Source organism: Aureococcus anophagefferens, assembly GCF_000186865.1.
Source record: "Aureococcus anophagefferens unplaced genomic scaffold AURANscaffold_7, whole genome shotgun sequence".
NCBI lineage: Eukaryota > Pelagophyceae > Pelagomonadales > Pelagomonadaceae > Aureococcus > Aureococcus anophagefferens.
In genome coordinates this window covers 1,806,379-1,818,577 of record NW_008705567.1, presented here as the reverse complement: position 1 = coordinate 1,818,577, position 12,199 = coordinate 1,806,379, and the positions used below count along the sequence as shown (strand labels likewise).

General features: G+C 68.2%; 5 protein-coding genes across 5 annotated transcripts; 1 reads left to right on the top strand and 4 right to left on the bottom strand.

Moving 5' to 3' along the window:
- Window positions 1–1,333: 1,333 nt before the first annotated feature.
- On the top strand, window positions 1,334–2,149 carry AURANDRAFT_5707 (hypothetical protein; the record flags this gene model as incomplete). The annotated part of the gene is made up of 1 exon (XM_009037743.1): window positions 1,334–2,149. A coding segment is annotated over one exon (816 nt), but the record flags the coding sequence as incomplete, so codon positions are not given.
- Window positions 2,150–4,293: 2,144 nt separating this feature from the next.
- On the bottom strand, window positions 4,294–4,626 carry AURANDRAFT_7806 (hypothetical protein; the record flags this gene model as incomplete). Its single annotated transcript, XM_009037752.1, has 1 exon — window positions 4,294–4,626. A coding segment is annotated over one exon (333 nt), but the record flags the coding sequence as incomplete, so codon positions are not given.
- A 1,608-nt stretch (window positions 4,627–6,234) lies between these two features.
- On the bottom strand, window positions 6,235–7,378 carry AURANDRAFT_37330 (hypothetical protein; the record flags this gene model as incomplete). Its single annotated transcript, XM_009037932.1, has 1 exon — window positions 6,235–7,378. One exon carries the CDS (start codon window positions 7,212–7,214, stop codon window positions 6,249–6,251), a length of 966 nt encoding a protein of 321 aa, XP_009036180.1.
- Window positions 7,379–10,671: 3,293 nt separating this feature from the next.
- AURANDRAFT_63659 (hypothetical protein) lies at window positions 10,672–10,974 on the bottom strand (the record flags this gene model as incomplete). Its single annotated transcript, XM_009037931.1, has 1 exon — window positions 10,672–10,974. The coding sequence occupies one exon, from the start codon at window positions 10,972–10,974 to the stop codon at window positions 10,672–10,674; it is 303 nt and encodes a 100-aa protein (XP_009036179.1).
- A 628-nt stretch (window positions 10,975–11,602) lies between these two features.
- Window positions 11,603–12,130, bottom strand: AURANDRAFT_63658 (hypothetical protein; the record flags this gene model as incomplete). Its single annotated transcript, XM_009037930.1, has 1 exon — window positions 11,603–12,130. One exon carries the CDS (start codon window positions 12,128–12,130, stop codon window positions 11,603–11,605), a length of 528 nt encoding a protein of 175 aa, XP_009036178.1.
- Between the last annotated feature and the right edge of the window lie 69 nt (window positions 12,131–12,199).

The following is a 12,199-nucleotide window of genomic DNA, read 5'->3' as shown; positions in this document are numbered from 1 at the left end:
AGCGCCTCCGCGGACTTGGACGGTCCGCACTCCGTGAAGTAGTGGTTGAGGTACTCGTAGATGTCGCCGAAGATGACGCGGTTGTCCTGCGGGTTCTTGCCGAACTTGAACCCGTGCTTGATCCCCCGGAACAGCGCCTTGAAGAACAGGTACTTGGGGCCGCCCTTGAGCAGCTTCGGCGACTGGTAGCGGAGGTTGAACATGACGTTCGGTCCCGCGTCGGTCCAGACGGAGTGGCACCAGTTGGGCCCGAAATAGATGGCGTCGCCCGGCTCCTGCTTGATGACGTGGACGTGCTTGACCTTTTTGAGGAGCTCGTCGTCGGTGTGGGGGAAGGGCATGAACGTGGGCAGGGGCGTGGACGGGATGTCCTTGAGGTCGTCGGGCCCGACGAAGTACCAGGTCTTCGTCCCGACGAGCTGGATGGACAGCGAGTCGATCGGCGCGCAGTGCAGGCCGGCCGACGCCGTGTCGTTCTGGAAGTTCGACGTGAAGAGGTTGTTCATCTTGTAGTCGCGGCCGCCCATCTGGTCCGACTTGATGCCGAGCACCTTCTCGACGTCCTCGGTGTCCGTGATCGCTTCGAAGCCCGCGTAGTACGGGCTGCCCTCGCGCGAGTAGTTCGTGAAGAGGTTGTCGCGCGCGTACTGGTCGAAATCCGTCATCACCTCGTCCAGGCCCTTGACGCAGGAGATGGAAAAGTGCGGGTCCGTGTACTTCTCGAAGTTGAGCATGCGCATCTGCTTGCCCTTGTTCTTCTCGGACAGGAACGCGACGACCTCGTCCTGGTCCTTGACGAACGCCCCCTTGAGGAGCGTGGGGTAGCCGCGGGGGTTGAAAATCTTGTCGAGCGTCTCGCCCTCCTTCAGCGGATCCATGGGCAGCCCGTAGGTAATGTGCGGCAATTCGACCTCACCCGCCGTCAACGTGTTCATGCGCGTCTCCATGTCCGGGTAGTACATCCGCAGCGCCATGGCATCGAGCGGCTTGGGCAGCATCGTGATCATCATGTCGTGGTACTTCGTCAGCATCATGCCCACGAACACGATGCCCACGGACGCCTTCTTCGAGGGCGCCATCTTGGTCGTGACGGCAGTCCTACGCGATGACGGGGGAAAGGCCAAACAAATTCGATAGATGTCGGCCGATGCTGCTTCGCCAGCCTGAGTTCAACCAGTTCAAGATGCACCGACTCAGCGACCTCGCCGCCATCGACGCAGGCCATCGTCGCAGCGCTCGTCGCACCTCGATCAGGCCATCGACGCAGGCCATCGACTCAGCGACCTCGACAGCCATGCTGCGCCACGCACTGCTGCTCGCGCTCGTCGCACCCATCGCAGCGCTCAAGAAGGTGCTCGTGACGGGCGCCGGCGGCCGCACGGGGAAGCTCGTCTTCAAAAAGCTCAAGGACGACTACGCCGACGTCGCGCCCCTGGGCCTCGCGCGGTCGGCCAAGGCGGCCAAGGCCCTCAAGGCCGCGGGCGCCGCCGGCGACGAGGTCGTCGCCGCCGACGTCGCCGACGAGGCCGCGCTCGCGGAGGCCATGGCCGGCTGCGACGCCGTCGTGCTCTGCACTTCCGCCGTGCCCGCGATCAGGAAGCGGTCGCTCGTCAAGCTCATGGTCAAGAAGCTGCTCCGGCGCCCGGACGTCGGCCGGCCCGAGTTCTCCTTCCCGCCGGGCGGCACGCCCGAGGAGGTCGACTGGCTCGGCGCGAGGAAGCAGATCGACGCGGCCAAGGCCGCCGGCGTGTCCCACTTCGTGTTCGTGTCGTCCATGGGCGGCACGCAGCCCGAGAACTTCCTCAACACCATCGGCAAGCAGGACGACGGCTCCGGCGGCGACATCCTCCTCTGGAAGCGCAAGGCCGAGCGCTACCTCGTCGACAGCGGCGTGCCGTTCACGATCGTCCACCCGGGCGGCCTCGTCGACGAGGAGCCGGGCAAGCGCGAGCTCACGGTCGAGGTCGACGACGTCCTGCTGGGGCTCAAGAGCCGCTCCGTCGCGCGCGCGGACGTCGCGCGCGTCTGCTGCGCGGCGCTGTTCGACGACGCGGCCCTGGGCAAGTCCTTCGACCTCGCGTCCAAGCCCGTCGGCGAGGGCACGCCGACGCTCCACGCCGCCTCCGTCTTCGAGGCCCTCGCGGGCAAGACCTGCGACTACGCCACGGTCCTCGACGACCCTCCGTCGATCCCGGCGCTGCGCGGCTAATAAGAAAGAGCTTGAAGCCATGTTGAAGAAGGCTGCCCACCCGGTGTCGATGGAGTCCGTCGTGCCCGGCCGCCGCGAGCAGAGCCGTCGTCCGCGCCGGACCCACCGGCTGCGCCGCGCGCTCCAGATGGGCTCGCCGCTGACGCGCGCCTTGGACACGGGCGCCGACGTCTACTACGCGCGGCCGCGGCGTCCCACGCTCGAGAGGCCTATGATGATGAGTGCCCACCTTTGTCCCCAAAAACTTAGAGCGACTTCTGCGGCGCCTTCCTCTTCAGCCTCTTCTTCGCCGGGCTCGTCGCCTACGCCCTGTCGGAGCAGATCAGCCCCCACCACTACGGTCCCATCGGCGCCGCGTCGGGCGTCGCGTTCTTCTTCCTCCGCCTCTGGTGCGTGCGCTCCTACCGGGAGCACGTCGCCGAGCGGCGCCGCCAGCGGCGGCCCGCGGGCGACGACGACGGCGACCAGGTCCTCGAGCCCATCGTCGCGGCCAAGGGCGGCGCGGCCCCGAGCGACGTCGTCTGAGGGTTACCGCGCTAGCCGAAGGAGAAGGCGCCGGGGGCGCGGTAGCACGCGGCGCGCGCCGCCGCGAGCCCCCCGCGCGGCGCGGCCTGCTCCGCGGTCCACTTGGACATCCAGTCCGCGTGGAACGCGCGGCACTTCGTCGCGTCGCGGCCCTTGGCGAGCGCCGCGTCCGGGCCGAGGCCGGCCTGGAGGTAGGACGACGCCTTGTGTCCGCCGCCGGCGAACTCGACGATCTTGTCGAGAAAGCCGTGGGCGCCGCGGGACGAATAGGCCGCGGGATGGTGGCGGTGTCTCGCGACGCAGGAAAACAGGCGGCCGGGCGCGTAGAGGAACTGGTCCGCGCCGCCGCCGTCGTCGAGGGCGTGGCGGTTCATGGGCCGGTCCGCCGCGAGGAGGCAGAGGTCGAACTTCTTGACGAGCATGTCCAGGCGGAGGACGAACGCGTGGTGCACGGGGCACTCGCGGACGCCGGGGGTCTCCGGCGCGCCCGACCGGCCGTCGGCGACCGTCCGCGCGTCGGACGCCGCGAGCTCCACCGCTCGCGACAGCGTGCCCCACTGGCTGCCCGCCGTCCGGTTCCGCAACGCGAGGCCCCGGAGCCGCGACCCGTAGAGCGCGGGCAGCGCCGTCGACGCCCAGTCTTCGCCGTTCGTGCAGTGGTACGACGATATGTACACGCGCACGTCGTAGCCCGCCCGTTCCAATGGCTCGATGACGAGCCTGTCGTGCGCCGCGGCGACGGCGCGCTGCGCGGCCTCGGAGCCCGCGCAGCACGTGTCTTGGTTGCCCTGGTGCGCCCAAATGCGGAACGCGTCGCCGCGGAGCATGAGCGCGACGATCCGCCGCGGCCCGTTGACGCACGCCTTCTCGCGCACGCACATGGCGTCGCAGGGCCGGTCCGAGGCGGTGGTCGGGTCGCAGTGCGGCCGCAGCGCGTCCTTGCCGGAGCCGGCGAGCACGAGGGGCCACTCGTCGGCCGTCGGCGCCGCGCGGCACCGCAGGAGCAGCAGCGCGACCAGGCGCAGCATCACGATGGAAGGTGCGGCACCGAGCAGGCATACATCAGCACACGGGCATTCCGGACGCTCGAACCATCACGAACCCAGGCTATTTTATTTATTAGAGCTGCAAGTTCGCTTTGTTTGAACTTATGCGGCGGCGCGCGCTCACTGGATGCGGAGGATGATGTGGAGGCCCGAGTCGGTCTCGACGATGCCGGAGACGGCGCCGACCTTGAGGCCGAAGGCGGCGTCCTCGAAGGGCGCCTGCATCGCGCCCTTCTGGAAGTGGCCGAGGTCGCCGCCCTGCTTGTAGGAGCTGCAGTCGCTGCGCTTCGACGCGAGGGCGCTGAAGACGCGCGACGGCTCCGGCGCGGCGAGGACCTCGGCGAGGTAGCCCTCGAGCTCCGCGCGCGCGTCCTCCGGCGCGAGGGCGATGCGCTCGCCCGTGCGCCGCGAGACGGGGTTCCGCGACCGCGTCGTCTTCAGGAGGAGGTGCGCCGCGCGGACGCCCTGCGTCTTCTGCCGCTTCGGCGACGCCCCCTCGTCGGCGAGGAGCGGCAGCCGCAGGATCGCGTGGACGCCGCTGTCCGTGTCGACGACGCCGGACATCTCGCCGACGGCGAGCGCGAACGTCGCGTCCTCGAAGGGCTTCTGCATCTGGCCCCGCTGGAAGTCGCCGAGGTCCCCGGACTCGCGGCAGGACCCGCAGTCGGACCGCTTCTTGCACGCGTCGCGGAAGGCCGCGGCCGGGTCCGGGGCATTGGAGATCTTGGCCATCCAGCCCTCGAGCTCGTCGAGCGCCTCGGCCTTGGTCATGGTGATGCGCTGGTTCGTGCGCCGCGACACGGGGTTGCGGCTGCCCGTGTGCTTTAGGAGCAGGTGCGCGCACCGAGCGACGTTGTCGTCGGCCATGGCAAGAGGCGGCGCGCGACGGACACGGCGGGCGGCGCGCAGGAAAACTTGGAGCGGCGCGCGCAATGGCAAAGCTTTGGCGAGGCCGCTGGATCCGGCACCATGCTGAATCCTCCGACCTCGTTCATTGCGTGGGGGCTGCCCGCACGGCCGCGACGACGCGTGGTGGGCTCCGGAAGGCTGCGCGCGGGTGGGCCCGGCGTCCCATGCAACGGCCGCTGCTCGCGGTCGCATCGGACAGCAGCGGCGCAGCGGCGCCACCGGACACGGCGCCGTCGTCGCCGTCCAAGAGCACGAAGCCCGCCATGCGCGACCTCATCAAGGGCGAGGCGGACAAGCGCGTGCGGCCCCTGCAGGCCGTCGTCTTCTTCGTCGTCTTCTTCCTCGTGTCCTGCGGCTTCGCGGCGTCGCAGGAGATCATCGTGACGACGCCGGGCTTCAAGCCGCTCCACCGGTCGTTCCTCACGCTCAGCCACAGCGTCGCCTACTGCCTCTTCGCGTCCATGGAGCTCGCGCGGGCGGGCTGGACGCCGGGCCAGCGCACGACGCCGCTCCGGCACTATTTGGCCGTCGCCGTCTTCTGCTTCCTCAGCGTGTTCCTGGCGAACAACAGCGACGCGCGCCGCGTCCGAGCGGCCCGCCGCTCGTTCGAAACCCAATCGCAGGCCTCACGTACATCGACTACAGCACGCGCGTCATGTTCAAGTGCGCCAAGCCCATCCCGACGATGCTCCTGAGCATGGTGCGTCCGTTTAGCGCGCGCGCGTCGCGACGCGCCGCGGCCGCAGGCGATGCTCGGCTCCGGCCACAGCTACTCGTCGCTCGAGTTCGCGGCGGCCGCGGCCCTGGGCGTGGGCCTCGCCATGGGCATCATCGGCGACGGCGCGGCGCCGGCGACGCTCTCCGCCGCCGCGGCGTCCGGCGGGCGCCTCGGCCCGCTCGCGCCGTCGGCCGTCGCCGGCGGCGCGCTCGCGCTCTCCGCGATCCTCTGCGACGTCTTCGTGTCGACCTACGAGCAGGTCGGTCCTCGTGTCTCCGAGCGACCGGCACCGCGACCCCCCCCCCCTAGGTCTACATCTTCAAGGAGTTCTCGCCGCGGCCCGCGGAGCTCATCTTGTACACGTACGCGATCTCCGCGGCGGGCGGCCTCGCGTTCTTCGCGGCGTCCGACGAGCCCCAGGCCATGGTCGCCTTCGTCGCGCGGGAGCCGGAGATCTTGGCGAAGATGTTCGCGAGCGAGATCTTCGGCTACGCGTCCATCTCGTGCGTCGTCCGCCTCGTTGAGGCGTTCGGCGCGACGAACGCGGAGCTCGTCAAGACGGTCCGCAAGGGCGTCACCGTGGCGCTGAGCTTCGTCGTCCTCGAGGGCAAGACGCCGACGGCCGCCCACTACCGGGGCGCGCTCCTCTTCTTCTCCGGCACCGCGCTGTCCATCTACGCCAAGGACAAGCGGCGCGCCGCGCAGCGGACCGCGCGCGCGAGCGACCCGGAGTCGCCGCCGCCGCCGCCGCCGGACGACGCGACGCCCGAGAGCGGCGCCCTCGACACGGAGCGCCTCGTCGCGCGGCGCTAGGCCCCGCCCGTGTAAATTTCCGACCGCGTTACACGAGCACGCGACTCAGGTCGTCCTGGGCCGAGTAGGCGAAGGGCTCGCGCTGCCGCAGCGGGCTCGCCGGCGCGAAGTCGCCCGCGTCGTAGTTCGGCGCGTGGTCCTCCGTCTTGTGTTTTTTTCGCTTCGACGCCAGCAGCGACGCGGCCGCGCCGAGCGCGAGGAGGCACACGACGACGCAGAGCGACGCGCCCGTGCCGATGGCGTAGTGGAAGTACTCGAGGATCATCTTCACGGAGATGAAGACGAGCACGGCGCAGACCGCGGGCTTGAGGTAGACCATCGAGTCGACGGCCTTGGCCACCAACGCGTAAAGCGCGCGGAGGCCCGCGATGGCGAAGACGTTGGACGAGTAGACGACGAAGGGGTCCGTCGAGATGCCCAGCACGGCGGGGATGGAGTCGACGGCGAAGACGACGTCGCTGAGCTCGACGCAGACGAGGCAGAGCAGCAGCGGCGTCGCGCGCTTCGCGCCGTCGACGACGGTGAAGAATCGGTCGCCGTCGTACTCCGTCGTCGCGCCGACCAGCTTCCGCGAGAGCCGCATAACCAGATTATCGCCGACGTCCTCGTCCTCGTCGCCCTCCATGAGCAGCTTCACCGACGACAGCAGCAGGATGCCCGCGAAGAGCAGCGACGTCCACCGGAATCGCTTCACGGCCGCGACGCCCGCGACGATCATGACGCCCCGCATGAGGATCGCGCCGACGATGCCCCAGGACAGCACGCGCTGCTGGAACGCCGGCGGCACCCGAAAGTACTCGAAGAGCATGATGAACACGAAGAGGTTGTCGACGGACAGCGACTGCTCGACGAGGTAGCCCGAGAAGAAGGCGATGGCGCTGTCGCGGCCGCGCGCGTACCAGAGGATCAAACCGAAGGCCGTCGCCGAGGCGACGGCCCAGACCGTCTGCACGAGGCTCCGCCGGAAGTTGTCAGCCTCGCCGGAGCTACTCATGGCTGCTTCGGCGAGCGTTGCCGGTTGTGGCAGGCGCCACTCACTCCACGTTTGCAGCCGCCAATGATGTGTTGTGTGGTAGTTGTGTGGTTGCGTGTGGCGCGTGCTGCGGCGGCGCGCGAGTCGAGGCTGCCAATCGACGACGCGATCGGCGGCGCGGCAAATGTCGGTGTTGCTCGCCAAGGTCCACAAAAGCGGACATTGACGCTCGGTTGACGCGCCTCACGAAGAAAAACTCGAGCGCTCGTGTGTTCGTGCGACGGCCGGCGCGTCTTACGAAAAATGAGACGTGCTCTCACCTTGCTCGCGGTCCTCCCAACGACAACATCCCTCTCGACGCCCGCGGGCGGCTGGCAGGCCGAGGCGGCCCGGCTCAACGCGCAGGCAGCTCAGCTCCGCGCCGAGGCCGGCGTCCTCCAAGAATCACTGCTCGAGGAGCGCCGAGCCCGCGAACAACGAGCGCTCGAGCCGGCCGTGGCCGTCGTCGCCCCGTCCTGGGACTACCCCATGGTCCACGGCAAGGTCGTGCTCGCCAACAAGGAGCTCGTGCTCCGGTGGCAGCTCCGCGACGGCGGGACGCGCGCGGAGCTCGAGGTCCTCGACGCGGGCGGCTGCGAGGTCGCGCGGGGCTCGGGCGACGTGCGCTACACATCGAGCCGCCACGGCGCCGGGGAGACCGTGAGCTTCGTCGCGACGAGCGGCGACTTCGCCGTCGTGTCCACGTTCGAGTGTTTGGCCGCGGACGACGCGCAGGCGCTCGGCGACGAGGCCGCGGCGCACCTCGCGGCGCTGCGCCACGCGGAGTTCGCCCTGGCCGCCGCGGAGCCGGCCCTGCGGGACCTAGCGAGCTTCGACCCGCCGCGGCGCCTCTTCCCGCTCCTGAACCCGCGGAGTCTCGCGTCGCGCGCGGTCTCGCGCGTCCGGACGCGGAACCGGCGCCGCGACGCGGAGCGGAGCCGGCGCCTCGCCCAGCGCACGCTCCTGCGCGCGGAGAAGGACGCGGCCTACTGGCAGCGCATCGCCGCCGTCGCCGGCGGCGACCAGTTCGTCTGCAGCGACGGCGAGGCGCGCGTGCTCGCGCCGTCCGGCGACGTGTCCGTCACGGGCCTGGCGCCGCTCTTCGACTCCTGGGCGCCCGCGCGGCGGACGACCTTCCGCGGGAGCTGCGACATCGTCCTCGCGCCGGGCTTCGGCGAGCCCGGCGCCGAGGAGCCCGCGCGCCGGAGCCCGCGCGCGGGCGGCCGCGCGGGCGGCGCGCGCAAGTCGCGGCGGAGCGCGGAGACCGCGATCTGAGGAACATCCCGGACCCCTTTTGCCCATAGCCCCCCCGCGACGAGCCCCGTTCCCCCCCCTTGTACTCTAACTTTGCGTGTTCAAACTGAGAACTCAGCCTGGCAAGTTGGCGACCCTCGTCTGTTCAAACAGCGGACTTATAGGAAGCGGGCGCCCTAGAGCTCGGCCTTCGCGCCCGCGCCCGCGAGCATGGCCGCCTCCGTCTTCGTGAGCATGGCCGGGGGCCCCGCGTAGGGCGCGCTGTGGCCGCCCGTGCGCAGCGGGTGGTTGAGGTCGATCTTCTCCGTGATGTTCCGCGAGAGGGCCTCGAGGTGGGGCGTGTTGAGGACGAGGTTCGTCGTGACGTTCTGTTTGAGGCTGTCGATGTCGGTCTTGCCGTTGTCCGCCTTGGTGTTGAGCGTGAGGAAGCGGAGGAACCAGTTCACGGTGGCCCAGTAGCCCGACTTCTGCGCCTTGAGGGGCCAGAGGAACGTCTTGAACGCGTCCTTGCCGCCGCCCGGCCGCACGCCGACGCCCCAGCCGAACTCCTCCTCGAGGTTCGCGACGCCGTGGGGCCAGAAGGGCGGGAAGAGGAGCATGTCGCCCGGCTCCGAGATGACCTCGCGGAAGGGGATGCGGCTCTGGTCGCGGGGGTCCATCATGAAGCGGCAGCCCGCGATGCCCAGGCACACGGGGCGCATGTGCGGGATGTAGTCCGGCACCGTGAAGTACCACTTCTTCCGGTTCGCGACCTGGAGGAACGCGTCGGGCACGGGCGCGTTGTGGAGCATGGCCCAGTGCCACGTGCCGTGGTAGACGAAGGCGTGGTGGTTCGCGTCGTGGACCTCGTCGCTGTAGCGCACGAGCGCGGGGATGTCCGCGAGCCGCTTGAGCGTCGCGGCGACGCCCGCCATGAGCTTGGGCTGCTGGGCCAGCAGGTCGAGGATGAAGCCGCCGTAGAGCTGCTCGCCGCCGGCCATGCGGCGCACGGCGTCGTGGAGGCCCACCATCTCGCTCGTCTTGCCCAGGCCCACGTTCGCGCCGAGGTGCACCGTCGTGAAGCTGTGCTTCGTGTTCTCCGTGGCCGCGATGAAGGCCTCCATGTCCGCGTACTGGTCGAGGTAGCCGTGGCTGAAGTTCTTCACGAGCACGAGCCTAGGAACGAAGCGATGGCGTCCTGTGCGTCGTCTCCGGCCGCGCGACGCGAGCGAGGCCCGCCGGCGGACGCGGGCGCGCGCGGCCAGTCCTTGCCCAGGCTCATGACCTCGTCCTTGATCTCCTCCCAGGTGCCCTCGATGACGGGGATCTCGATCTGGGGCGGGTCCGTGTTGCTCAGGTAGCTCTCCATGACCTCGTCCTCCGTCATCGTCATGAGGCTGCGCGGGTTCAGGAGCCACCACTTGGCCTGGGCCAGGCGCTGCTGCAGCGTGAAAGGCACATGGTCCTTGATCAGGAAGCAGACCTGGACTAAATAGGCCAGCACGTACAGCCCGACGAGCTTCCCGGCCGTCTTAAGCGCGCCCATCGCGTCGGGGCTGCGTCGTCACTCTCCGTCGAAGGCCTCGACGCCTGACATCCACGCCGTGGATACATTTGCTGAATTCTCCTCCAACTTGAAGCGCGCGGGAAAAACTCCGCCGGACTTGAAGACAAGTCGGAAGACGCGCCGACCACGGAAAAGGGTAACATATCCCGCCGGCGGGATATGTTAAACGCCGCTTCAACTTGGACTTCAACCTCAAACCTTGCACTTCAACAGGGACCTCAACACAGCCGCTTGCCCTTCAAAAGGGACCTCAACACCGCCGCTCACGCCTCATCGAGGACCTCTGACGCGCCGCCCACGCCTTAGGGTGCGCGACCCGCCCCATGCCACGTGCCAGAAGCCCTCCAGAAGCCCTCCAGAACCCTTCCAGAACCCTTCCGCGGACCCGAAATACCCCAAACCCCTTACGATTTTGCGATTTTGATTTCCCCCACTGCCTCGCCTTGGTAAACTGCCCTTCAAGTTTCTTTAACGTGGTGCAAATCAAGACATTTGGTATCTTGAAATGACATTCCGCAGTGCTCGCATCTTGAATTTGATCTATAGTCATCATAAATGCGAGAGATATACTGGTCGATTTGCAAAAATTGGTTTACGGTAATCATGATTTTATCTAGATAACGAATCTCAGCATGGAGCCTAGGCGAGCATGTGCTCGGCCTGCGGCCGCTCGGACTGGTCGATCTTGGCCCACTCGCCGTCGTAGATGTCTCCGAAGTCGGCCTTGGCGTGCCGTCCGACGATTTCGAGCACGGGCGCGTGGAGCATGATCGACCGCGTCCAGGCCCTGAAGAGGGCCTTGTTCGCGTCATGGACGCCGCTCTGCGGCGTGAAGATGACGACGTCTTTGAAGAGCTTGTTCAGCTCGACGATGCTGAGGAGCGTCGGCTCGTCGTCGCCGTCGCCGCCGCCGGCCGCGCCCGCGCGGGTCCGCGGCGGCATTGTAGGAAGGCGGGGTGCTGGTGTCCTCGCCGCTGCGCCGCGCGCGGTCCGCGCGGGCGCTGGTGGGGCCTGGACCGGAGCGCGGCGCGACGCCGGGCTCTGCGGCGGCGCGCGCTCTGGCTCCAGGGGCTATCCGCCGCTCGCGAGCGGTGGATCTGCTGCGGGCGGCGCGCTCTGCGCGCAGGCTCGCAGCGGTGTAGCTGCGCACAGCTAGCAGGTGTAGCGCGGTGGCTCACAGCGCGAAAATGGGCCCATAACCCAGATCAGAGTGAGACTGCGTTACGGGTATCCTAGGCGTATCCTGGCTCCTCTGGAAGGGTTCTGGAGGGCTTCTGGAGGGCTTCTGGCACGTGGCATGGGGCGGGTCGCGCACCCTAAGGCGTGGGCGGCGCGTCAGAGGTCCTCGATGAGGCGTGAGCGGCGGTGTTGAGGTCCCTTTTGAAGGGCAAGCGGCTGTGTTGAGGTCCCTGTTGAAGTGCAAGGTTTGAGGTTGAAGTCCAAGTTGAAGCGGCGTTTAACATATCCGGGATATGATATCCCGCCGGCGGGATATGTTAAGGGTAAAATGGGTAATGAAAACTTTAGAATTCAACTCTTATTTTCATACAGGGTAGTGGGAATGACGGCGCTAGGCGGTCTTCACGGACTTGGCGACGGGGCCGCCCTTGATGGCCTTCGCGGCGGCCATGTAGCCCGCGAAGGTCGCGAAGGTCAGGGCGATGAGGCAATACTCCATGCCAAAGGTGAGGACCCAGTGGCCCGGCGTGCGGCGCTTGACGGCGCCGCTCTGGTAGAAGGACGCCTGGAAGTACATCAGGCCGTCGTAGAGCCGGTTCATAGGCGCGAAGTCGATGACGCCGAGGCACGAGCCGTCGACGTGGTGGTTCACAATGTGGCACTTGTGGTCCTCGATGATCTCCGACAGGGGCCAGGGGAAGATGGACTTCTCCTCGGCGTGGACGTAGGGGTGGACCAGGAGCGTCTGGAAGCGCATCTTGATCACGGAGATGAACGCGCGCGCGCCAAAGTACGAGCCGAACGGCGCCCGGGGGTTGACGATCTTGTGCGCCAGGTAGGCGACGCTCTGGATCATGATCTCGCAGGCGACGAGGCTCGGCGCCTGGCCGTGGGGCACGGACTTGCCCTTCTCCGTCATCTGGCCCGCGCCGCCCGCGCCCGTCTCCTCGAGCACGCCCTCGCCGCCGTGGTGCACGAGGTTCCCGAC